Source organism: Procambarus clarkii, chromosome 69 (genome assembly GCF_040958095.1).
Source record: "Procambarus clarkii isolate CNS0578487 chromosome 69, FALCON_Pclarkii_2.0, whole genome shotgun sequence".
NCBI classification, from domain to species: domain Eukaryota; kingdom Metazoa; phylum Arthropoda; class Malacostraca; order Decapoda; family Cambaridae; genus Procambarus; species Procambarus clarkii.
In genome coordinates, this window is record NC_091218.1 from 21,359,527 (window position 1) to 21,387,320 (window position 27,794).

The following is a 27,794-nucleotide window of genomic DNA, read 5'->3' on the forward strand; positions in this document are numbered from 1 at the left end:
TCGGGAGAGACCGTTCTTCATGTTACTGCATTTCAATGTGTGAGACCAACCACTTGGGCTGGACGGTAGAGCGACGGTCTCGCTTCATGCTGGTCGGCGTTCAATCCCCGACCGTCTAAGTGGTTGGGCACCATTCCTTACCCCCGTCCCATCCCACATCCTTATCCTGATCCCTTTCCAGTGCTATATAGTGTAACTACACTTAGGTAATTACACTATATAGCACTGGAAAGGGATCAGGTCGTCGCAAAGTGGAAAAAGGTCGTCGTGGAAAGGGATAGTCGCAATGGCTTGGTGCTTTCCCCCTGATGTGTGAGAGGGGAAGGAGGGTATGATGATCAAGTCACTCTTGCTTGTCCGTTTGTACTGGAGGCCCATTAAGGTGAGCCTCCTACTGCTCCCCACTGTAGTACACGCTGTTGCTTCAATAAGCTTGGAAGCCGCACTATTTCTCTAGTACTCTCTCCTCCCAAGCTTTCTTGTGCACTGTTTATGCCATTTTCTGGTCTCCTTGCATTTCTCATTTTCCTTTTCTTTCCTATTTATTATGTGTTGCTACCTCCGTATCCTTCTTAGACATCCTCTGTCTAATAGACACTTCATGGTATTTCAGCCTTCAAATATCTCTAGTTCCATTTACAAATTCGCAAACTGAAACATGTATATTATCTGATGTGGTAGAATGCAACCTGTGGTAGGCCGCACGTGTCCGCCTCAGCCTGTGGTAGGCCGCACGTGTCCGCCTCAGCCTGTGGTAGGCCGCACGTGTCCTCCTCAGCCTGTGGTAGGTCGCACGTGTCCTCCACAGCCTGTGGTAGGCCGCACGTGTCCTCCTCAGCCTGTGGTAGGCCGCACGTGTCCTCAGCCTGTGGTAGGCCGCACGTGTCCTCCTCAGCCTGTGGTAGGTCGCACGTGTCCTCCTCAGCCTGTGGTAGGCCGCACGTGTCCTCCACAGCCTGTGGTAGGTCGCACGTGTCCTCCACGGCCTGTGGTAGGCCGCACGTGTCCTCCTCAGCCTGTGGTAGGCCGCACGTGTCCTCCACAGCCTGTGGTAGGCCGCACGTGTCCGCCTCAGCCTGTGGTAGGCCGCACGTGTCCTCCACAGCCTGTGGTAGGCCGCACGTGTCCTCCTCAGCCTGTGGTAGGTCGCACGTGTCCTCCACAGCCTGTGGTAGGCCGCACGTGTCCTCCTCAGCCTGTGGTAGGCCGCACGTGTCCTCAGCCTGTGGTAGGCCGCACGTGTCCTCCTCAGCCTGTGGTAGGTCGCACGTGTCCTCCTCAGCCTGTGGTAGGCCGCACGTGTCCTCCACAGCCTGTGGTAGGTCGCACGTGTCCTCCACGGCCTGTGGTAGGCCGCACGTGTCCTCCTCAGCCTGTGGTAGGCCGCACGTGTCCTCCACAGCCTGTGGTAGGTCGCACGTGTCCGCCTCAGCCTGTGGTAGGCCGCACGTGTCCTCCACAGCCTGTGGTAGGTCGCACGTGTCCTCCACAGCCTGTGGTAGGCCGCACGTGTCCTCCACAGCCTGTGGTAGGCCGCACGTGTCCTCCTCAGCCTGTGGTAGGCCGCACGTGTCCTCCACAGCCTGTGGTAGGCCGCACGTGTCCTCCACAGCCTGTGGTAGGCCGCACGTGTCCTCGACAGCCTGTGGCTCCCTGTGGCACTGGTGCCTCGTACACTCCATAACTTGGGTAGTTGTAAAACCTTTAACACTGTTGCTTTAATTGTGTTCCTTGTTTCTGAAAGTTTTGCTGCTTCACTGTTTTATCTGGTCTTACTCCCTAAATCTCTGCTGTATTTTCCCCACTTGTTTATTGCTCTGTTATCTTACTCACGTTCTGTGTTGTCTTCTCTGCCTCTTCCACCGATTTTATTCTATGATGTCGTGTATTTGGATCTATGTCGCTTTTGACGTGTATTTTGTTCAGGTCTTCCACTTGTTCTGATTACATGTGATAGTTATCAAAGATGGGGTTGAGTGGTGGGGTGGGTGGGGTGGTGTGGCACTTTCCCATCCACACCTCCACACCCCACTACACCCCGCCATACCCGCCCCACACCCCACCACACCACACCCTCCACACCCCACCACACCCTCACCCCACCACACCTCCACACCCCACCACACCACACCCCACCACACCCCACCACACCCTCACCCTCCACACCTCACCACACCCTCACCCCACCACACCACACCCCACCCCACCACACCACACCCCCACCACACACCCCCCCCCCCCACACACCTAACACGACACATTCCGACCTTGAGAACAAGATTTAGTCTATGTTTGTGATAGCCATGAGGGCCCGGGCCTGGGGATGGCATCTCCATGTCTGCCCGCTGGTCTGACCTCAACACTGTCAAGACTTTGCCCGCGTCCTATCATGTTAACACGCTTAACAATCACTTGAGGTTCAACTTCAAGTAAAACTCAAGTGTAACCTCTCTCCTCTCCATGAATTCCTCCTCCGCTTCCTAAGATCGTGGTGGACCTGTGTTGCACAGTTGAAGATGCGCCGGTTGTAAGCCTGGGCATGACGTGTCGTGGGGGGGGGGGGAGAAGATGTAAGGAGAACACATTAAAGGTCAAGGCTCTTGGGGTCAGCACTCAAAATTTCACCCCCAGGCTAAGACAGCATCAGCGGCGCTAAGATGTCGAGACACCATCACTCCCTCTGCAAGTCCCTCCACACGCACGCACGCACGCACGCACGCGTGCATGTACACACACACACACACACACACACACACACACACACACACACACACACACACACACACACACACACACACATAAGTTTAGTCTTATGCTTGACTAGATATGGATTCCATGCTGGAGCCGCATACTCCAGGATTGGTCTGATATATGTGGTATATAATGTTCTGAAAGATTCCTTACACAAGTTTCTGAAAGCCGTTCTTATGTTAGCCAACCTGGCATATGCTGCTGATGTTATCCTCTTGATATGAGCTTCAGGGGACAGGTCTGGCGTGATATCAACCCCCAGGTCTTTCTCTCTCTCTGACTCTTGAAGTATTTCATCTCCCAAGTGATACCTTGTATCTGGTCTCCTGCTTGCTACACCTATCTTCATTACATTACATTTGCTTGGGTTAAACTCTAACAACTATTTGCTCGACCATTCTTGCAGCTTGTCCATGTCTTCTTGAAGCCTCAAGCTGTCCTCCTCTGTCTTAATCCTTCTCATAATTTTGGCGTCGTCAGCAAACATTGAGAGGAATGAGTCTATACCCTCTGGGAGATCATTTACGAATATCAGAAACAGGATAGGTCCGAGTACAGAGCCCTGTGGGACTCCACTGGTGACTTCACACCAATCTGAGGTCTCACCCCCTCACTATAACTCTCTGTTTCCTATTGCTTAGGTACTCCCTTATCCACTGGAGCGCCCTACCAGTTACTCCTGCCTGTTTCTCCAGCTTATACATCAGCCTTTTATGGGGTACTGTGTCAAAGGCTTTCCGACAGTCCAAAAAAAAATGCAGTCCGCCCATCCTTCTCTTTCTTGCTTAATCTTTGTCACCTGATCGTAGAATTCTATTAAGCCTGTAAGGCAAAATTTACCCTCCCTGAACCCATGTTGATGGGTTGTCACGAAGTCTCTTCTCTCCAGATGTGTTACTAGGTTTTTTCTCACGATCTTCTCCATCACCTTGCATGATATACAAGTTAAGGACACTGGCCTGTAGTTCAGTGCCTCTTGTCTGTCACCCTTTTTGTATATTGGGACCACATTCGCCGTCTTCCATATTTCTGGTAGGTCTCCTATTTCCAGTGACCTACTATACACTATGGAGAGTGGCAAGCAAAGTGCTCCTGCACACTCTTTCATTACCCATAGCGAGATTCCGTCCGGGCCAACAGCCTTTCTCACGTCCAGATCCAACAGGTGCCTCTTGACCTCATCTCTTGTAATTTCGAACCTTTCCAGAGCTGCCTGGTTTACTGCCACCTCTCCTAGCGTAGTGACCTCTCCTTGTTCTATTCTGAAGACCTCCTGGAACTTCTTGTTGAGTTCTTCACACACCTCTTTGTCATTCTCTGTGTACCTGTCTTAACCCGTTCTAAGTTTCATCACCTGTTCCTTCACTGTTGTTTTCCTCCAGATGTGACTGTGTAGTAGCTTTGGCTCTGTCTTGGCTTTATTAGCTATATCATTTTCATACCTTTTCTCAGCTTCTCTACTCACACTAACATACTCTTTCCTGGAGTATCCTTGTATGTGTGTGTACTCACCTAATTGTACTCACCTAATTGTGCTTGCGGGGGTTGAGCTTTGGCTCTTTGGTCCCGCCTCTCAACTGTCAATCAACTGGTGTACAGATTCCTGAGCCTACTGGGCTCTATCATATCTACATTTGAAACTGTGTATGGAGTCAGCCTCCACCACATCACTTCCTAGTGCATTCCATTTATTAACTACTCTGACACTGAAAAATTCTTTCTAACGTCTCTGTGGCTCATCTGGGTACTAAGTTTCCACCTGTGTCCCCTTGTTCGTGTCCCCGCGCGTGCGTGTGTGTTAAATTAAAATATATGTAGTAGATATCATTGAAAACCAGGTGGGGAGTCAGTACAAGAGACACCCGACGGTTAGAAAGGCGGGGTCCAGGAGCTAGCAGGTCGACCCAGCAGGCATAAATCATACTGGTGCATGGATAAACACACAAGGAACACTACCTAAACTCTGACATTTAACTTCTTCACAATTATGTCCTAATTTACCACCAATTTGCAACATTAGGGTTCATCTTCCCCATGACTCACCAGCCAGTTCACTCACCTTACTCACCAGTTTACTCACCTTACTCACCAGTTTACTCACCTTACTCACCAGTTTACTCACCTTACTCACCAGTTTACTCACCTTACTCACCAGTTTACTCACCTTACTCACCAGTTTACTCACCTTACTCACCAGTTCACTCACCAGTTTACTCACCAGTTCACTCACCAGTTCACGCACCAGTTTACTCCCCTTACTCACCAGTTTACTCACCTTACTCACCAGTTTACTCACCTCACCAGTTTACTCACCTTACTCACTAGTTTACTCACCTTACTCACCAGTTTACTCACCTTACTCACCAGTTTACTCACCTTACTCACCAGTTTACTCACCAGTTTACTCACCTGCCTCCATACACCCACAGGTTACCTCATTCACCTGCCTCCATACTCACCTGCTGCCTTACTCACCGGCCGCTTGACTCATCGCCTGGCTGACTCACAAGGCAGACTCTCACACAAACATAACCTTAACCAACCACATTAACAAATAAAAAACTGGTTACCTTACGTTGTTTCCGGGGATCAATGTCCCCGAGCGGCCCGGTCTCTGACCAGGCCTCCTCGTGGTCAACCAGGCTGTTGGACGCGGCTGCTCGCATGTGAACCTCACTGATGAATATGAATTAATTTCAGGAATCAGTGACTGTTCACCCATTTACTGCTGGGTGAACAGAGGCTGATACAGGTAAGGATTGGCGCCCAGTCAATCCTCCTCAGCTAGGGGTACGAACCGTGGCCATTGCTAAAATTCAAAAGCCAGCTGGACCTTTGACAAGTTGCCGGCATCCTGTCCTGGTCGAGGCCACTAGAGATATAGTGGTCCCACAGGTAAATTCAGGTATTGTTTTTTGTGTCTTTATGAAAGAAGAACAACAAAGCCCTATATAAGACGTCCTTGATTGCCACAGAAAATGGATTGCTAGATATTCAAAGAAAACGATGTTGCGACAGTATGAAGTAATGGGTAACTTGATTATTTATTCTTTAGGTCTCGGGACAACAGAACATGAACGACTTTTTATCTGTTGAAGCTGTAAGCCTATAACCATGCCAGAAATATCCTAGCAACCCATGGCTTATTTTTCAAGACACACACACGCACCTAACGTCGGTGGAAGATAGGCGAGCTTGGGGAGACATGATCACTACCATCAAAATACTAAGAGGAATAAACAAGATAGATAAAGATAAATTGTTTAACACGGGGGGTTACTCGAACAAGGGGACTCAGGTGGAAACTGAGTACCCAAATGAGCCACAGGGACGTTAGAATGAACTTTTTCAGTGTCAGAGTAGTTAACAGGTGGAATGCATTAGGCAGTGATGTGGTGGAGGCTGACTCCATACACAGTTTCAAGTGTAGATATGATAGAGCCCAGTAGGCTCAGGAACCTGTACACCAGTTGATTGACAGTTGAGAGGCGGGACCCAAGAGCCAGAGCTCCTCCCCCACCCCACCCCCGCAAGTACAAGTGAGTACAACTAGGTGAGTACACACACACACACACACACACACACACACACACACACACACACACACACACACACACACACACACACACACACACACACACACACGGATCCATCCTTTAAAGTTTAAACATTATGTGTACAATACACCCAATTAGAAAGAGAGGTGGTAAATATACCAGAGCCACCAGGATGTACAGTACTGTCAACAACAGTTCTCTGGAACGCGACAGACCAAAAGAACGTCTAACTCCTTCTTGAGGTTATCTTGAGATGATTTCGGGGCTTAGTGTCCCCGCGGCCCGGTCCTCGACCAGGCCTCCACCCCCCAGGAAGCAGCCCGTGACAGCTGTCTAACTCCCAGGTACCTATTTACTACTAGGTAACAGGGGCATCAGGGTGAAAGAAACATTTTGCCTCTTTGTCTCCGCCTCCATCGGGGATCGAACCCGGAACCTCAGGACTACGAATCCGAAGCGCTGTCCACCCAGCTATGAGGTGCCCAAGCGTCTGAGAGTTACCTCCTTCACACAAAAGAGGTGACACAGGTTAAACAATGATAGATATAAAGGACCTCGAGACGGACAACACTACAAACCACACATGACATGACATGACATGACACGACGTGACGTGACATGACATGACATGACATGACATGACATGACATGACATGACGTGACGTGACATGACATGACATGACATGAAAAGACATGACATGACATGACATGACATAACATGACATGACAGGACACGACGTAACATGACATGACGTGACATGACATGACACGACGTAACATGACATGACATGACATGACATGACAGGGCTCATCTCATCAGGACCTATACAATACTCAGCAAGCTGAATGATATTAATCCAGACCATATATCTAAAACGTCAAATGTAATACATACAAGGAGCCAGGAACTTCAAGTTCAACAAGCCCCACAGTAGACAATCAAAGCAGGTCATGTTTTTCACCCATAGGAGTATAACCCCCACGGAACCGCCTACCCGCCGAAGCCGCAAATACCGAAACATTACCCCAATACAAAATTCAGATAGAAAAAAAAAATCATGAATAATTGAGGGACTTTAGACGAACTGCCGGCTTACTGTCCCCACCAAGCCTGCTAGAGGTGAAAGCTCTCCGATAAATTCCAGAAAATACAATTTGTGGATAAATCTTGAGTTTGAGAAGCTTATGGAGAGAGACATATCATATATCCTCCTGATGCTGGTCTGTATGTATTCCAGCAACACAATGGCTTGTGTTGGTTCAGAGTTGGGGAATTCAGATATTCATCTTCTCTGTCCCAACCCACACTCACACTGGGTGAGAGAGAGAGAGAGAGAGAGAGAGAGAGAGAGAGAGAGAGAGAGAGAGAGAGAGAGAGAGAGAGAGAGAGAGAGAGAGAAAGAGACAGAGACAGAGAAAGAGACAGAGGCAGAGAGAAAGAGAGAGACAGAGAGAGAGAGAGAGAGAGAGAGAGAGAGAGAGAGAGAGAGAGAGAGAGAGAGAGAGAGAGAGAGAGAGAGAGAGAGAGAGAGAGAGAGAGAAAGAGACAGAGACAGAGAAAGAGACAGAGGCAGAGAGAAAGAGAGAGACAGAGAGAGAGAGAGAGAGAGAGAGAGAGAGAGAGAGAGAGAGAGAGAGAGAGAGAGAGAGAGAGAGAGAGAGAGAGAGAGAGAGAGAGAGAGAGAGAGAGAGAGAAAGAGACAGAAAGAGACAGAAAGAGACAGAGAGACAGACAGAAAATACAAGTATAAACATTTAATGAGCTCATTCCCAGCTACTAACGCGGGTTTAAAGAAGAACACACAACACACACACAACACCCTAGTACCATCAATAACTGTCAATAACTGTCAATAACACAATTAAGTACAGGGACTGTGTTATGGTATTGTAATAACAGTAATGAACCATCTACCACGACATGATGTTCATCAAACGCATCAGTGTTTCTCTCTCTCTCTCTCTCTCTCTCTCTCTCTCTCTCTCTCTCTCTCTCTCTCTCTCTCTCTCTCTCTCTCTCTCTCTCTCTCTCTCTCTCTCTCACACACACCAGTGGGTGTATGAGCCCCCTGGCCACACACCAGTGGGTGTATGAGCCCCTGGCCACACACCAGTGGGTGTATGAGCCCCCTGGCCACACACCAGTGGGTGTATGAGCCCCTGGCCACACACCAGTGGGTGTATGAGCCCCTGGCCACACACCAGTGGGTGTATGAGCCCCCTGGCCACACACCAGTGGGTGTATGAGCCCCCTGGCCACACACCAGTGGGTGTATGAGCCCCCTGGCCACACACCAGTGGGTGTATGAGCCCCCTGGCCACACACCAGTGAGTGTATGAGCCCCCTGGCCACACACCAGTGGGTGTATGAGCCCCTTGGCCACACACCAGTGGGTGTATGAGCCCCCTGGCCACACATCAAGACACGACACACACTCAAACTTCCTCAGCTCGTGGCTTCACACCTCCGTAATGTATAAAAAGATTATGAGACGGCGATGGATGCAAGGTGTGGGTGTTGGACGCTTCTCAAAGAATCACGGGCCTTTGATCTTTGAAGTTCCTCCTTCACAAACCCCCAATATTGCATCGTGCGATGTGGCACCCCCAACCCCCCCATCACCCCGTCCGGGTGAGTGATACTCACAGAGCCGCTGGTGACGTCCACAGAGCCGCTGGTGACGTCCACAGAGCCGCTGGTGACGTCCACAGAGCCGCTGGTGACGTCCACAGAGCCGCTGGTGACGTCCACAGAGCCGCTGGTGACGTCCACAGAGCCGCTGGTGACGTCCACAGAGCCGCTGGCTCGCCCACAGAGCCGCTAGCTCGCCCAGAAAGTCGCTGGCAACGCCCACAGAGTCGCTAGCTCGTCCACAGAGCCGCTGGCTCGCCCACAGAGCCGCTGGCGACGCCCACAGAGCCGCTAGCTCGCCCAGAGAGCCGCTGGCAACGCCCACCGAGTCGCTAGCTCGTCCACAGAGCCGCTGGCTCGCCCATAGAGCCGCTGGTGACGCCCACAGAGCCGCTGGGACGTCCACAGAGCCGCTAGCTCGCCCACAGAGCCGCTGGCGACGCCCACAGAGCCGCTGGCTCGCCCACAGAGCCGCTAGCTCGCCCACAGAGTCGCTAGCTCGCCCACAGAGCTGCTGGCGACGCCCACAGAGCCGCTGGCTCGCCCACAGAGCCAATGCCTACACCATACGTGCCCTGAGAGTGAGTCGCAGCAGATCCCAGCCGCGTTTGTCAACACATACAGCACTGCCTATCTTAATTACCCTACCATTTCCTATTGAAGGATTTGTTTACCATCATATCTCCGAATTCCAGTGCCTGGAACCAGTGCCTGGAACCAGTACCTGGAACCAGTGCCGGGAACCAGTGCCTGGAACCAGTGCCGGGAACCAGTGCCTGGAACCAGTGCCTTGAACCAGTGCCTGGAACCAGTACCTGGAACCAGTGCCGGAAACCAGTGCCTGGAACCAGTGCCTAGAACCAGTGCCTGGAACCAGTGCCTGGAACCAGTGCCGGGAACCACTGCCTGGAACCAGTGCCGGGAACCACTGCCTGGAACCAGTGCCTAGAACCAGTGCCCGGAACCAGTGCCTGGAACCAGTGCCGGGAACCACTGCCTGGAACCAGTGCCGGGAACCACTGCCTGGAACCAGTGCCTGGAACCAGTGCCGGGAACCAGTGCCGGGAACCAGTGCCTGGAACCTGTGCCTGGAACCAGTGCCTGGAACCAGTGCCGGGAACCACTGCCTGGAACCAGTGCCTGGAACCAGTGCCTAGAACCACCTGACCAATCATAACACCCACGACTTATGTAGGATTGATTTGAAAAAATGAAGGATTTCCTATGAAGGTCATTGATATAAATAACGTGGTGGTGGTAAGGGCTACTGGCTAACACTTTACTGGTCTGTGGTTCGAGGCTCCAACAGTCTAGGGAATGAAATGTCATTTATAATATATTTTAGGTTGAGCAGTGAGGCGTAGAGTTAGCACGCGAGAATAGGCAAGGAAGTGGTCTACAGTACTTTGGCCTTGTCGTGGTGTAGTGGTCTACAGTACTTTGGCCTTGTCGTGGTGTAGTGGTCTACAGTACTTTGGCCTTGTCGTGGTGTAGTGGTCTACAGTACTTTGGCCTTGTCGTGGTGTAGTGGTCTACAGTACTTTGGCCTTGTCGTGGTGTAGTGGTCTACAGTACTTTGGCCTTGTCGTGGTGTAGTGGTCTACAGTACTTTGGCCTTGTCGTGGTGTAGTGGTCTACAGTACTTTGGCCTTGTCGTGGTGTAGTGGTCTACAGTACTTTGGCCTTGTCGTGGTGTAGTGGTCTACAGTACTTTGGCCTTGTCGTGGTGTAGTGGTCTACAGTACTTTGGCCTTGTCGTGGTGTAGTGGTCTACAGTACTTTGGCCTTGTCGTGGTGTAGTGGTCTACAGTACTTTGGCCTTGTCGTGGTGTAGTGGTCTACAGTACTTTGGCCTTGTCGTGGTGTAGTGGTCTACAGTACTTTGGCCTTGTCGTGGTGTAGTGGTCTACAGTACTTTGGCCTTGTCGTGGTGTAGTGGTCTACAGCACTTTGGCCTTGTCGTAGTGTAGTGGTGGTCTACAGCACTTTGGCCTTGTCGTGGTGTAGTGGTCTACAGTACTTTGGCCTTGTCGTGGTGTAGTGGTCTACAGCACTTTGGCCTTGTCGTGGTGTAGTGGTCTACAGCACTTTGGCCTTGTCGTGGTGTAGTGGTCTACAGTACTTTGGCCTTGTCGTCGTGTAGTGGTCTACAGTACTTTGGCCTTGTCGTGGTGTAGTGGTCTACAACACTTTGAACAATGTTGGAAGTGAGACACAGTAAGGTCAGAGGGGCAGGGGTGGCAGGTGTAGACACAGGTGTAGACACATATGAGCGACACACGTGTCAGGAACAACAGTGTCGGGGCTGCTAGTGAGTGAAGCAGGTCACACCAGGAGTGTTGTGGTAAAGCCAATTAACAACATTGTAGAGAATTACAACACGAGACAGAAGGAATGAAAGTCATTGCGTTAACTGACCTGAGGAAAAGGTGGGGCCACGGAGCTATTTCTCGACCCCCGTAAACCCATCTATGTGAGAACGACTACACGAGTACTACCAGATGAGTACACACACACACACACACACACATATTGGGGCCTGGTGGCTGAGTGGACAGAGCTAGGGATTCACAGCCCTAGTGTCCGGGGATCTATCCCCGGCGGAGCCGGAAACGAATGAACAGTTTCTTTCACCCTGATGCACCTGATCACCTAGAACTAAATAGGTACCTGGGAGTTAGACAGCTGCTACGATCTGCTTCCTAAAGATGTGTGTGTGTGTGTGTGTGTGTGTTTACTAGTTGTGTTTTTGCGGGGGTTGAGCTTTGCTCTTTCGGCCCGCCTCTCAACTGTCAATCAACTGTTTACTAACTAACTACTAACTACTTTTTTTTTCCCCACACCACACACACACACACACACCCCAGGAAGCAGCCCGTGACAGCTGACTAACTCCCAGGTACCTATTTACTGCTAGGTAACAGGGGCACTTAGGGTGAATGAAACTTTGCCCATTTGTTTCTGCCTCGTGCGGGAATCGAACCCGCGCCACAGAATTACGAGTCCTGCGCGCTATCCACCAGGCTACGAGGCCCCCCAGGCTGTGTGAGTGTGTGTGTGTGTGTGTGTGTGTGTGTGTGTGTGTGTGAAAAAAAATTGATTAATTGACAGTTGAGAGGCGGGACCAAAGAGCCAGAGCTCAACCCCCACAAACACAGCTAGATGAGTACATATAGGGACTCAGGTGATACCCCCCCCCCCTTTATCTCTCCCCTCTACCCCCCCCTCCCCCCCCGCCTGCCCCCCCCCCCCCTACACAGTACTATACACTATCGATCTGTGTCGCCTCTCTCTCCCGTCCACCAGCTGAAGGTCACCAGCAAGAAGACTCTTACACTCTTACTTCCCTCCACTTCTCATGTTACCTCCACCTGCAGGGTTGTTGCCTGCCAGGTGTGGCGTGTGCCCTCCACACCTGCACTACACACAGGTCGAGCGGGGAGCCACACCTGAGAGTGAGGAGCACCTCAACAAGTGACCGGACTCACCTCACCATCTTCACAAGTCTTATACTTTCCCCGCCTAATGGAATTGCCAGAGCAGGTGTGTTTGATATGTAGTTTTACACATATTTACTTTCATACAATAGTTACCTATGTGTAAGTAGTTACTGTATTGACATATTTGCTCGTATTCTGCCGTGGTGTAAATGTATTAGCTTTATATATGATTTCACAAGATATATATTATCTTGAGGTTATCTTGAGATGATTTCGGGGCTTTAGTGTCCCCGCGGCCCGGTCCTCGACCAGGCCTCCACCCCTAGGAAGCAGCCCGTGACAGCTGACTAACACCCAGGTACCTATTTTACTGCTAGGTAACAGGGGCATAGGGTGAAAGAAACTCTGCCCATTGTTTCTCGCCGGCGCCTGGGGTCGAACCCAGGACCACAGGATGACAAGTCCAGCGTGCTGTCCGCTCGGCCGACCGGCCCCCTTAATGTTGAACATTAATGTAACGTAACGAACAATATAACCACTTGGGCTGGACGGTAGAGCGACGGTCTCGCTACATGCAGGTCGGCGTTCAATCCCCGACCGTGTAATAAGTAGTTATAGGCACCATTCCTTTCCCCCGTCCCATCCCAAATCCTTATCCTGACCCCTTCCCAGTGCTAAATAGTCGTAATAGCTTGGCGCTTTCCCCCCCTGATACTTCCCTACCCTTGTGTACTTTTTCACCCCCATCTCTCCATTTGCCACTCCGTTAAAAATCCGACCTTTTAACCTAGTCAGAAACCCTCAAACGACCCACCTAACCTACCGAGTCCAATGTATAGAAAACGAGAACATCTGTTAAGCCATAAGTTTTCTTAATACATTATTGCATTTGGCAACGTTGGTGTCGCCATAACTTGAAACAAAACTCGACCTATTAGCTTGGAGGACGGGTGAGGGTGAGTTTACCTTGTGTGAGGGTGAGTTAACTAGGTTTACCACCTTAAGGATCGGGTTTGCCTTTGGGTGTATTAAGTGGCCTATCAACCATAGTAAGGCTATTAAAGGCCCCGCGATAGTTTACTGACCAACCAGGAAGTGTGTGTTTCAGGTTGCCCATATACACATATATGCACATATATATGCACATATATATGCACATATATATAAGGGAAGGGGTGAGTTATCAGCGGGAAAGCGCTAAGCCACTACGACTGTATATATATAGCACTTGGAAGGGGTCAGGATAAGGATTTGGGATGGGACGGTGGAAAGGAATGGTGTCTATAACTACTTATTTGACGGTCGGGGATTGAACACCGACCTGCATGAAGCGACACCGTCAATGGGGGGGGGGGGGGGAAGGGAGGGGGGAGGAACATGATTTCTAGTGACTACGGGAAAAGTGAGCTCTATAGCTCTTTATAGCTCTATATAGCTCTATATAGCTCTTTATAGCTCTATATAGCTCTTTGTGTCCCACCTACTGGCTTTGTTGTTGTTCTTGTTATGATATAATATAATAGATCTGACACTCAAATTCTCAATTACCAGGAGGAAGATAGGAAATTTTGACGGGTGAGGGACAGTAAGCGTGTTGACGGGTGAGGGACAGTAAGCGTGTTGACGGGTGAGGGACAGGGAGCGTGTTGACGGGTGAGGGACAGGGAGCGTGTTGACGGGTGAAGGACAGATACCTGGTTGATACCTGGTTGATGGGGTTCTGGGAGTTCTTCTACTCCCCAAGCCCGGCCCGAGGCCAGGCTCGACTTGTGAGAGTTTGGTCCACCAGGCTGTTGCTTGGAGCGGCCCGCAGGGCCACGTACCCACCACAGCCCGGCTGATCCGGAACTTCTCTTAGAAAACCGTCCAGTTTTCTCTTGAAGATGTCCACGGTTGTTCCGGCAATATTTCTTATGCTCGCTGGGAGGACAGGGAGCGTGTTGACGGGTGAGGGACAGGGAAGCGTGTTGACGGGTGAGGGACAGGAAGCGTGTTGACGGGTGAAGGACAGGGAGCGTGTTGACGGGTGAAGGACAGGGAAGCGTGTTGACGGGTGAGGGACAGGAAGCGTGTTGACGGGTGAGGGACAGGGAAGCGTGTTGACGGGTGAAGGACAGGGAAGCGTGTTGACGGGTGAGGGACAGGAAGCGTGTTGACGGGTGAGGGACAGGGAAGCGTGTTGACGGATGAAGGACAGGGAAGCGTGTTGACGGGTGAGGGACAGGAAGCGTGTTGACGGGTAAAGGACAGGGAGCGTGTTGACGGGTGAAGGATAGGGAGCGTGTTGACGGGTGAGGGACAGGGAAGCGTGTTGACGGGTGAAGGACAGGGAAGCGTGTTGACGGGTGAAGGACAGGGAAGCGTGTTGACGGGTGAAGGACAGGGAAGCGTGTTGACGGGTGAAGGACAGGGAAGCGTGTTGACGGGTGAAGGACAGGGAGCGTGTTGACGGGTGAGGGACAGGGAAGCGTGTTGACGGGTGAAGGACAGGGAAGCGTGTTGACGGGTGAGGGACAGGGAGCGTGTTGACGGGTGAGGGACAGGAAGCGTGTTGACGGGTGAAGAACTCCCACTGTCTACGGCTGTCCATTTACCGGGTGCTTCCTATAGGCTCACTACAAGGGGCTTCCGTTTTAACAATCAAATAACTGGATTTTATTTCATGGCTGTCATACATACTAAAACTAACTTCTTTGTCATAAGATAAATGTTTTATAATGTTCTAAATATATAATATATATATATATATATATATATATATATATATATATATATATATATATATATATATATATATATATATATATATATATATATATATATATGACAGAGAAGACGGAGGTCAGTTGCTACGTTGGCAATATACGTTCGTCGAGGGATGAGTTTATATATATATTGTGAACATCTTAATATTACAATAATTTAATTTTCACCTTGAGGTTACCTTGAGGTGATTTTGGGGCTTGTCAACCCCGCGGCCCGGTCGTCGACCAGGCCTCCTGGTTGCTGGACTGATCATCCAGGCTGTTGGGCGCGGCTGCTCGCAGCCTGACGTATGAGTCACAGCCTGGTTGATCACGTATCCTTTGGTCAATTATTTACATATTTATTTTGTAACTTCATACAAGAAGCTGGGAATAGTAAGAATATGGTACCCGGGGTTCAACCCCTAGACTGGACGGAAACAGTTTGGCACGTTTCCTTTCACCTGATGCTCTCTTCACCTAACAGTTAAACGGACACCCGGGATTTTAGCAACTATTGTGGGTTGCATCCTGGGACAGGTCAGTAGTTTTCCTGGGGGGGGGGGGGGGATGGACCTCGATAAGTTTTAGTACACTTCACTGATAATTTTGGGTGAGTTTCCGCCCCATTTCTCCCAGTGCTGTAGCTGCCCCTAACCCCACAACAATAACAACAACACTACCCTGGTCACGTGTTCGCTACCAGGACCTGGGTGAGTTTCCGCCCCATTTCTCCCAGTGCTGTAGCTGCCCCTAACCCCACAACAATAACAACAACACTACCCAGGTCACGTGTTCGCTACCAGGACCTGGGTGAGTTTCCGCCCCATTTCTCCCAGTGCTGTAGCTGCCCCTAACCCCACAACAATAACAACAACACTACCCAGGTCACGTGTTCGCTACCAGGACCTGGGTGAGTTTCCGCCCCTTTTCTCCCAGTGCTGTAGCTGCCCCTAACCCCACAACAATAACAACACTACCCTGGTCACGTGTTCGCTACCAGGACCTGGGTGAGTTTCCGCCCCTTTTCTCCCAGTGCTGTAGCTGCCCCTAACCCCACAACAATAACAACACTACCCTGGTCACGTGTTCGCTACCAGGACCTGGGTGAGTTTCCGCCCCATTTCTCCCAGTGCTGTAGCTGCCCCTAACCCCATAACAATAACAACAACACTACCCAGGTCACGTGTTCGCTACCAGGACCTGGGTGAGTTTCCGCCCCTTTTCTCCCAGTGCTGTAGCTGCCCCTAACCCCACAACAATAACAACACTACCCTGGTCACGTGTTCGCTACCAGGACCTGGGTGAGTTTCCGCCCCATTTCTCCCAGTGCTGTAGCTGCCCCTAACCCCATAACAATAACAACAACACTACCCAGGTCACGTGTTCGCTACCAGGACCTGGGTGAGTTTCCGCCCCTTTTCTCCCAGTGCTGTAGCTGCCCCTAACCCCACAACAATAACAACACTACCCTGGTCACGTGTTCGCTACCAGGACAGACGGTGTAAACTTGTGTAGGTCAGTGTAGCCTTCAGGTGAATGATACTGACGTCTATTATATACCTAACTGGGTGGGGTAAAATGATTGTATTGTCTATTTTAATATCTTAGTGCTTGGAACATTTGTTTGTTGAGGAAAGCAGTTAGATTCCTTGATATTTTGAAGCCATTAATGGAACGGTAATTACTGTAATTAATTACTGTCATTACCAATCACAGCAGTTACAAACGGTTAGAAGTTAGACAGAAGATGTACCATATGACTAGCAGTTCAGTTTAGAAGTGCATCATGCATTTAGTCAGCAAGGCGGACAGCCCGCCTGCTTTCATACCTCTCACTGTATTTCCCACTTCTATACTTCCCTTCACCTATGCCTCTCCTTCCTCTTTACTCAAAAAAAAAAAAACAGTCTTCATGTCTTACTCAATTTCACTGCTGTCATTACACCAGCTGGGAGTGTGAGAGAGAATTATGAGAGCCTTCTGCTGTTCATTCCTCAGAATCTGCGAGAGTGACGGCCGCCGCCTTGACCACTATCTGAGAGAATGTGAACACCTGAGAGCCATTAGCAATATGTGTAGAATAATAAACTCCACATTGTTTGAGTTAGGAAAATATTATTTGTCAAATATTGATACTGTTCTTAAAAGATTTCCCCATTTTGCACCCGCAAGATAACGTAAGATTTTAAGGGTTGGCAAATGTTAATCTTCTTGTTTGAGGAGCTGTTCACTTGAGACAGTTAAGCAAGTCCCAGCTGTGTGTGGGTACAAGTGACAGGATGAACAACCCAGCGGGTTTTCTTCCTATTGGGGAGTGTTGTACATGCTGCTATGGCAGTGTGTCCACTCACAGGATGAGTGCCGCTGCCCAATACTGTCACTATGACGGTGTGTCCACTCACAGGATGAGTGGTGCTGCCCAATACTGTCACTATGACGGTGTGTCCACTCACAGGATGAGTGGCGCTGCCCAATACTGTCACTATGACGGTGTGTCCACTCACAGGATGAGTGGCGCTGCCCAATACTGTCACTATGGCGGTGTGTCCACTCACAGGATGAGTGGCGCTGCCCAATACTGTCACTATGACGGTGTGTCCACTCACAGGATGAGTGGTGCTGCCCAATACTGTCACTATGACGGTGTGTCCACTCACAGGATGAGTGGCGCTGCCCAATACTGTCACTATGACGGTGTGTCCACTCACAGGATGAGTGGCGCTGCCCAATACTGTCACTATGGCGGTGTGTCCACTCACAGGATGAGTGGCGCTGCCCAATACTGTCACTATGACGGTGTGTCCACTCACAGGATGAGTGGCGCTGCCCAATACTGTCACTATGGCGGTGTGTCCACTCACAGGATGAGTGGCGCTGCCCAATACTGTCACTATGGCGGTGTGTCCACTCACAGGATGAGTGGCGCTGCCCAATACTGTCACTATGGCGGTGTGTCCACTCACAGGATGAGTGGCGCTGACCAATACTGTCACTATGGCGGTGTGTCCACTCACAGGATGAGTGGCGCTGCCCAATACTGTCACTATGGCAGTGTGTCCACTCACAGGATGAGTGGCGCTGACCAATACTGTCACTATGGCGGTGTGTCCACTCACAGGATGAGTGGCGCTGACCAATACTGTCACTATGACGGTGTGTCCACTCACAGGATGAGTGGCGCTGCCCAATACTGTCACTATGGCGGTGTGTCCACTCACAGGATGAGTGGCGCTGACCAATACTGTCACTATGGCGGTGTGTCCACTCACAGGATGAGTGGCGCTGCCCAATACTGTCACTATGACGGTGTGTCCACTCACAGGATGAGTGGCGCTGCCCAATACTGTCACTATGGCGGTGTGTCCACTCACAGGATGAGTGGCGCTGCCCAATACTGTCACTATGACGGTGTGTCCACTCACAGGATGAGTGGCGCTGCCCAATACTGTCACTATGGCGGTGTGTCCACTCACAGGATGAGTGGCGCTGCCCAATACTGTCACTATGGCGGTGTGTCTACTCACAGGATGAGTGGCGCTGACCAATACTGTCACTATGGCGGTGTGTCCACTCACAGGATGAGTGGCGCTGCCCAATACTGTCACTATGGTGGTGTGTCCACTCACAGAATGAGTGGTGCTGCCCAATACTGTCACTATGGCGGTGTGTCCACTCACAGGATGAGTGGTGCTGCCCAATACTGTCACTATGGCGGTGTGTCCACTCACAGGATGACTGGCGCTGCCCAATACTGTCACTATGGCGGTGTGTCCACTCACAGGATGAGTGGCGCTGCCCAATACTGTCACTATGGCGGTGTGTCCACTCACAGGATGAGTGGCGCTGCCCAATACTGTCACTATGGCGGTGTGTCCACTCACAGGATGAGTGGCGCTGCCCAATACTGTCACTATGGCGGTGTGTCCACTCACAGGATGAGTGACGCTGCCCAATACTGTCACCATGGCGGTGTGTCCACTCACAGGATGAGTGGCGCTGCCCAATACTGTCACTATGGCGGTGTGTCCACTCACAGGATGAGTGACGCTGCCCAATACTGTCACTATGGCGGTGTGTCCACTCACAGGATGAGTGACGCTGCCCAATACACTCGCCCCTCGGGGCAAAATTACAAATTAAAAAATGTGGAGGCCACGAACCTGTCCCGAGGCATCCACCCCAACCACCGGCTGTTATATCCACACTTTTATTTTACATTTCACTTCTGCTTCCTTCTCCGTTATCAGTCTTCCTGCTGACGAAGGTGGAGGAGGAGGACACCTCTCTCTCTCTCTCTCTCTCTCTATCTCTCTCTCTCTCTCTCTCTCTCTCTCTCTCTCTCTCTCTCTCTCTCTCTCTCTCTCTCTCTCTCTCTCTCTCTCTCTCTGTTTTCACTATAAAATCATTGTTCAGCTTGTCCTATGGAAAGGGCAGAGGAATGAGTGAAGAGGCAGGGGGGTGGATAGGGGGGAAGGGGGAGGGGGAGGGGGGGAGGGAGAGGGAGGGAGGGGGAGGGGCCAAGATAACACAAAAGTTAATTGAATTATTAAGAGAAAACCAGAGACAGTGTGAGAGTTGTAACAAGATATTAAGTGTGAGAGTAATGAGAGGGGAGAGTAGAGAGAGAGAGAGAATAGAGAGAGAGAGAGAATAGAGAGAGAGAGAGAGAATAGAGAGAGAGTAGTGTTAGTAATAAGAGTAGTGAGAGGTGTGAAAGTAGTGGTGGTGAGAGATGAGAGAGAGTAGTGAGAAAGTAGTGAGAGAGTAACGAGAGGTGTGTGAGAGAGAGAGTAGCGAGAGGTGTGTGAGTGAGAGAGTAGCGAGAGGTGTGTGAGAGAGAGAGTAGCGAGAGGTGTGTGAGAGAGAGAGTAGCGAGAGGTGTGTGAGAGAGAGAGTAGCGAGAGGTGTGTGAGAGAGAGAGTAGCGAGAGGTGTGTGAGAGAGAGAGTAGCGAGAGAGAGAGAGTGAGAGAAGAGAGAGAGAAGGTGTGTGAGAGAGAGTAGAGAGAGAGAGAGAGGTGTGTGGTGGAGGGAGGGAGGGAGAGAGGGAGGGAGGATAGGGGCGAGGCAGGGTAGCCCCAGACTACAGCCAGGCAGGAGGAGGACCGCCACAACCTATCCTGCCGCCAGCCCGACCACTGCCACCAGCTGGCTGCTCCTGCCGCTGCTGCTCCTGCCGCCGCCGCTGCTCCTGCCGCCACCACACACGTGAATCCCCACGTGACATTCCCCGCGCCACACACACACACACACACACACACACACCGGTCAACTGCCGCCATCAGACTCAACCTGCCGTAAGTATTAGCACTGTTTACCTTCCAGTGTCTAGGGCACGTGTCACTTCCCGCGCAAACAATCGTATTCAAACTTTTGCTGAACGTTATTTGTATGCAAATGAGCATCGCACGTTCAGAAAGAATAGTTTTTGTCTAGTTTAAAAAGTCGTGTAATGTATATGTGTAGAGCAAGTCTGTGTGTGGGCTTCGGGGAGTGTTTTCCTCACAGATTTATGGGACAGTTGCGCTTCCCGGCTGGTAAAGGCCCGATTTTAATTATTTTTAATCAGCATTTATTGCCTAATAAAACCTGAACGGCCAGTTTAATTTACAAAATGCGATGAGAAGCAAATGAAGGGAGATTGATTACTTTAGTAGATTGATTACTAGATTGATTGATTATTTAGATTGATTACTTAGCAGTCCCCGTGGCGTAGTGGTAAGACACTCGCTTGGCGTTCCGCGAGCGCTATGTCCTGGGTTCGTATCCTGGCCGGGGAGGATTTACTGGGCGCAATTCCTTAACTGTAGCCTCTGTTTAACTCAACAGTAAAATGTGTACTTGGTTGTAACAAGGATTCTTCGCGGCGGGGATCGTATTCCAGGGACCTGCCCGAAACACTACGCGTACTAGTGGCTCTACAACCATGTAACAACTCTTCTATATATCTCAAAAAAGTAGTGAGGATTGGAGACCATGGTAGAGGATTTGTGTGTGGTGGTTCCATAGGCTCCAGCCCGTCCTCCTATGGTTCCACAACGTCAAGAAACTGTCCTACTAAAGTGCCCCTTCTCCTAACCTACCAGAGGACCCAAAACAGAAAACGGGGACATTATGTCAATTTCGCGAGCTGCTACTATTTTCTAGTACGACGATTTTTGGCCTTAGGTCGGGAGCCGGTCGGCCGAGCGGACAACACGCTGGACTTGTGATCCTGTGGTCCTGGGTTCGATCCCAGGCGCCGAAGAGAAACAATGGGCAGAGTTTCTGTCACCCTATGCCCCTGTTACCTAGCAGTAAAATAGGTACCTGGGTGTTAGTCAGCTGTCACGGGCTGCTTCCTAGGGGTGGAGGCCTGGTCGAGGACCGGGCCGCGGGGACACTAAAGCCCCGAAATCATCTCAAGATAACCTCAAGATAACTCATTGATACATAACGTTAATGTAATTTCAAAATTCAAGCATATTATTACAATTATTATTATTATTATATTGACAAATCCACAAGGGCCTTGATGAGGGTTCGAACCTCTCCGCCGGGTGTTCCCAGACGCGCTCAAGTCAACTGTACCATCACATGGTCAAAGGAATTGTAACCTGGAGTGCTTCTTCCCCCAAGAGGATCCCGAGGCTTCCACTGAAGCCTAATCGGGGGTTTCACACACATCCCCCCCCCATGCACTCAAATCTTTTTCAGTTTGCAATTCTTTTGACCAGGCGTGCGCCTGGGGTCTACAGGGACGCATTGCGTGCGCCTGGGGTCTACAGGGACGCATTGCGTGCGCCTGGGGTCTACAGGGACGCATTGCGTGCGCCTGGGGTCTACAGGGACGCATTGCGTGCGTCTGGGGTCTACAGGGACGCATTGCGTGCGCCTGGGGTCTACAGGGACGCATTGCGTGCGCCTGGGGTCTACAGGGACGCATTGCGTGCGCCTGGGGTCTACAGGGACGCATTACGTGCGCCTGGGGTCTACAGGGACGCATTGCGTGCGCCTGGGGTCTACAGGGACGCATTACGTGCGTCTGGGGCCTACAGGGACGCATTACGTGCGCCTGGGGTCTACAGGGACGCATTGCGTGCGCCTGGGGTCTAAAGGGACGCATTACGTGCGCCTGGGGTCTACAGGGACGCATTGCGTGCGCCTGGGGCCTACAAGGACGCATTACGTGCGCCTGGGGCCTACAAGGACGCATTACGTGCGCCTGGGGGTCTACAGGGACGCATTGTGTGCGCCTGGGGTCTACAGGGACGCATTGTGTGCGCCTGGGGTCTACAGGGACGCAGGTCCTATCCCAATCTACGGCTTCGATTTTTCTGATATAATTGCAATTTTCTGATTTTGCAGTTGCTTGATAATTTGTGTGTGGAGTGTTAGAGGTGTTGGTCCAGCTATCTGCACGCTGCAGTGCAAGGCTGCCTCGTGTTTACTGACACTCATTTTCACTCATTTTCACTCATTTTCACTCATTAGCCACTCATATGTGAGAGATATTGCAAGTGTTGCTCAGCTGGAGGGTTTTGAAGGCCAAGCCGGTGCCAAAATAATGTTCGTAATTGGTCGTTTTATAGATGAAACGAACGTCGAAATTGCTGTGTTCGTGTGTATGTGTGTACGAGTGTACTCACCTATTTATGCCTGCAGGATCGAGCATTGACGCTTGGATCTCGCCTTGCTAGCCATCGGTTGTTTACAGCAATGACTCCTGTCCTGTTTCCCTATCATACCTAGTTTTAAAATTGTGAATGTAATTTGCTTCCATAACCTGCTTCTTAAGTGCATTCCATTTTTCCACTACTCTCACGCTAAAAGAAAACTTCCTAACATCCCTGTGACTCATCTGAGTTTCCAGCTTCCACCCGTGTACCCTCGTTCTGTTACTATTACGTGTGAACATTTCGTCTCCTGTGTGTGTGTGTGTGTGTGTGTGTGTGTGTGTGTGTGTGTGTGTGTGTGTGTGTGTGTGTGTGTGTGTAGATGGCCGGAGTTGGTGCCACAACCAGTGGACAGAAAAGGGATTATAGACAGCGACAAAGTGACGGCTTGGGACAGACAGAGAGAATATATGTAAACCGATACTTTACACACACACACACACACACACACACACACACACACACACACACACACACACACACACACACACACACACACACACACAAGGATATATTGTTCCAATTTGAACTAGGAAGCAGTATATTGAATTTAAGTCAATTGAATTAGGAAGCAGAGAACAAGACGAAACAAACTGGAACAAAAGAGATCAATATTCTGATCAATAAAAACCGCTGTGCCATAATTAAACACCTGTAGCGTGTTTAACACCTGTAGACTGTAGCCCCCGACTGCTACACCACCACAACATTTCTCAGACATAAACATCAGCGTCTTGAAAAATTTCCAGAAAACTTATGGAGGGCTTCCTGCTGGACCCTGAGAGGAGCTCTCAGGAGACTGAGAGCTCACACAATTTACTCTCATCTGTTTGCTGTCAGATGCTGTTGACAGCACTCTAGAGATAGACGGGAGTGCAATAAGTCAGTAGGTAGGTGGGGGAAGGTATTAGAGATTGACACATGTTATGAAGTCCTCTCAAGCTGTACAATTGTCGCTTTTTCTGAGTGAAACTGAGAAATGTGACGACACCCATACAGGCAGCGGCTGTGTCCTCTCTCTGCCCCCTGTGTCGTGGTACTCAGCAGGAAGCTCTCTCCCACTCTCAGCAGGTCTGTCAGCACTACCTCAGCAGTGCTGACAGACCTGTTGTGGTTGTGGTTGTGGTTGACCGGCCATCAAGTTGTTCTTCTTGATGTTCTTCAGTAGCTGAAGCTATAACAGCAACTCCAGCTGGGTCTTCTCACCACGTCACGTCACGTCACGTCACGTTACGTTACCTTACGTTACGTCACGTCAAGTCACGTCACGCAACGTCACGTCACGTCAAGTCACGTCACGTCACGTCACGTCAAGTCACGCAACGTCACGTCACGTCAAGTCACGTCACGTCACGTCACGTCACGTCACGTCAAGTCACGTCACGTCACGTCACGTCACGTCAAGTCACGTCACGCAACGTCACGTCACGTCAAGTCACGTCACGTCACGTCACGTCAAGTCACGTCACGCAACGTCACGTCACGTCACGTCAAGTCACGTCACGTCACGTCACGTCAAGTCACGTCACGTTATGTCTAAACCAGCCGTCCTCTCCAGCGTTCAAAACCTCACTAAACTAGCCCAACAGGTTTCAACAACGCTTAATGTCCTCTTACACGGATTAACAAGCTAATCCACTCAAACCAAATATATAATCCCTCTCGTCGTTAAATTAAAAAAAGAATCCTGTTAATTTAGGATTACGTCAAATCCTAACAAACTTTCAAATTTAAACTCGTTTAAAAAAAACGAACATTATAATTTAAACACAAATATTGAGGGGGAAAAATTCCCCTCCCCCCTTAACACAAATGTTAATATTATATTAACATGTTGATTTGGGTGATTAATATTAATCACCACCATTGACTATACTAGGTGGTGATTGATCAATGCCTCAGTGGTGATTAGTCAATATATGAGTGGTGATTGGTTAATATCTGGATGATGAGTGATTAGTATCTAAGTGGTGTTCGATCAATATCCGAGTAATGATTGGGCAATATCTAAGTAATGATTGGGCAATATCTCAGTGATGATTGGGTAATATCTGAGTAATGATTGGGCAATATTTGAGTAATGATTGGGCAATATCTCAGTGATGATTGGGTAATATCTGAGTGATGATTGGGCAATATCTGAGTAATGATTGGACAATATCTGAATGATGATTGGGCAATATCTGAGTGATGATTGGGCAATATCCGAGTGATGATTGGGTAATATCCGAGTGGTGATTGGGCAATATCCGAGTAATGATTGGGCAATATCCGAGTAATGATTAGACAATATCTGAGTAATGATTGGGCAATATCTGAGTAATGATTAGACAATATCCGAGTGATGATTGGACAATATCTAGGCGACAGTCAATATTATTTCCTTCCAATCATCAGATTAGGTGTTCAGTCGAATCATCAGAATATTCTTAGGTGAATAGCATTAAGAAAGAGACAATTCGGTAAGTAATCACATCAATCCCCACTACTTAAGTGAACAAGCACCTATCAGTACAACCACACCATCATAAACACGTAAGTATTTACCCTATCTGGATTGTTTCAAGCGTAGGCTAGACATATCTAAAGCTGAGTCTGGGTGAATATAAATTGTAGCCATTTAGTGTGGTCAATAGGCCTATTGCAGTTAACAGCCAATGTCCCGTACTGTCTTATGGGATAGACAGCCAATGTCCCATACTGTCGTATGGGACAGACAATGTCCCATACTGTCCCATACACCTTGTGTCTGTCACTTTGTCGGAGTCCCAAGTTCTCGCGTTCGAATCCCGGCAGAGGGAGAAACAAAATGGAGCAGAGTTTCTTTCACCTGAAGCCCCTGTTCACCTTGCAGCAAACAGGTACCTGGGAGTTAGTAAAGTAGTTAGTAAACAGTTTTCAAGGTACCTGGGAGTATACACTGTTGTAGATATGATAAGAGGAAAATAGATAGGAAGTCAGTACATTAGACAACTGACAGTTGGAACACCTCTATCACACACACACACACACACACACACACACACACACACACACACACACACACACACACACACACACACACACGGGGGCCTCGTAGCCTGGTGGATAGCGCGCAGGACTCGTAATTCTGTGGCGCGGGTTCGATTCCCGCACGAGGCAGAAACAAATGGGCAAAGTTTCTTTCACCCTGAATGCCCCTGTTACCTAGCAGTAAATAGGTACCTTGGAGTTAGTCAGCTGTCACGGGTTGCTTCCTGGGGTGTGTGTGTGTGTGTGTGTGTGTGGTGTGGAAAAAAAAAGTAGTTAGTAAACAGTTGATTAACAGTTGAGAGGCGGGCCGAAAGAGCAAAGCTCAACGCCCGCAAACACAACTAGGTGAATACACACACACACACACACACACACACACACACACACACACACACACACACACACACACACACACACACACACACACACACACACACACATACACACACACACATGTTAATGGTTGTTAGAGTTTAACCCAACCAAATGTAATGTAATGAAGATAGGTGTAGGGAGCAGGAAGCCAGATACAAGGTATCATCTGGGAGAGGAAATTCTTCAGGAGTCAGAGAAGGAAAAAGACTTGGGGGTTGATATCACGCCAGACCTGTCTCCTGCAGCACATATCAAGCGGATAACATCAGCGGCATATGCCAGGCTGGCCAACATACGAACGGCATTCAGAAACTTGTGTAAAGAATCATTCAGAACTTTGTATACCACATATGTCAGGCCAATCCTGGAGTATGCAGCCCCAGCATGGAGTCCATATCTAGTCAAGGATAAGACTAAACTGGAAAAGGTTCAAAGGTTTGCCACCAGACTAGTACCCGAGCTGAGAGGTATGAGCTACGAGGAGAGACTACGGGAATTAAACCTCACTTCGCTGGAAGACAGAAGAGTTAGGGGGGACATGATCACCACATTCAAGATTCTGAAGGGGATTGATAGGGTAGATAAAGACAGTCTATTTAACACAAGGGGAACACGCACAAGGGGACACAGGTGGAAACTGAGTGCCCAAATGAGCCACAGAGATATTAGAAAGAACTTTTTTAGTGTCAGAGTGGTTGACAAATGGAATGCATTAGGAAGTGATGTGGTGGAGGCTGACTCCATACACAGTTTCAAGGGTAGATATGACAGAGCCCGATAGGCTCATGAATCTGTACACCTGTTGATTGACGGTTGAGAGGCGGGACCAAAGAGCCAGAGCTCAACCCCCGCAAACACAACTAGGTGAGTACAACTAGGTGAACTAGGTGAGTACACACACACACACACACACACACACACACACACACACACACACACACACACACACACACACACAAATGGTCGAACAAATGGTTGTTAGAGTTTAACCCAACCAAATGTAATGTAATGAAGATAGGTGTAGGGAGCAGGAGGCCAGATACAAGGTATCATCTGGGAGAGGAAATTCTTCAGGAGTCAGAGAAGGAAAAAGACTTGGGGGTTGATATCACGCCAGACCTGTCTCCTGCAGCACATATCAAGCGGATAACATCAGCGGCATATGCCAGGCTGGCCAACATACGAACGGCATTCAGAAACTTGTGTAAAGAATCATTCAGAACTTTGTATACCACATATGTCAGGCCAATCCTGGAGTATGCAGCCCCAGCATGGAGTCCATATCTAGTCAAGGATAAGACTAAACTGGAAAAGGTTCAAAGGTTTGCCACCAGACTAGTACCCGAGCTGAGAGGTATGAGCTACGAGGAGAGACTACGGGAATTAAACCTCACTTCGCTGGAAGACAGAAGAGTTAGGGGAGACATGATCACCACATTCAAGATTCTGAAGGGGATTGATAGGGTAGATAAAGACAGTCTATTTAACACAAGGGGAACACGCACAAGGGGACACAGGTGGAAACTGAGTGCCCAAATGAGCCACAGAGATATTAGAAAGAACTTTTTTAGTGTCAGAGTGGTTGACAAATGGAATGCATTAGGAAGTGATGTGGTGGAGGCTGACT

At 49.6% G+C, this 27,794-nt stretch overlaps 2 protein-coding genes across 4 annotated transcripts in view; one reads left to right on the top strand and one right to left on the bottom strand.

Moving 5' to 3' along the window:
* Positions 1–665: 665 nt before the first annotated feature.
* LOC123772259 (aggrecan core protein-like) lies at positions 666–1,682 on the bottom strand. Its single transcript, XM_045765345.2, has one exon. It carries the CDS (start codon positions 1,680–1,682, stop codon positions 666–668), a length of 1,017 nt encoding a protein of 338 aa, XP_045621301.2.
* An 18,525-nt stretch (positions 1,683–20,207) lies between these two features.
* The window catches only part of LOC123772073 (synaptotagmin-10), a 99,095-nt gene continuing 91,508 nt past the window's right edge, over positions 20,208–27,794 (top strand). For 2 of the 3 annotated variants that reach the window (XM_069311198.1, XM_069311199.1), the window contains exon 1: positions 20,211–20,422. The gene's annotated coding sequence lies outside the window, so the exon portion shown is untranslated. Of the gene's footprint in view, positions 20,423–27,794 lie in introns of all 3 variants that reach the window. The other variant, XM_069311200.1, reaches the window with a different exon arrangement.

Coding starts and splice junctions, on each gene's coding strand:
- LOC123772259 (XM_045765345.2), bottom strand. CDS start 1,682: ATGGAGTGTACGAGGCACCAGTGCCACAGGGAGCCACAGGCTGTCGAG.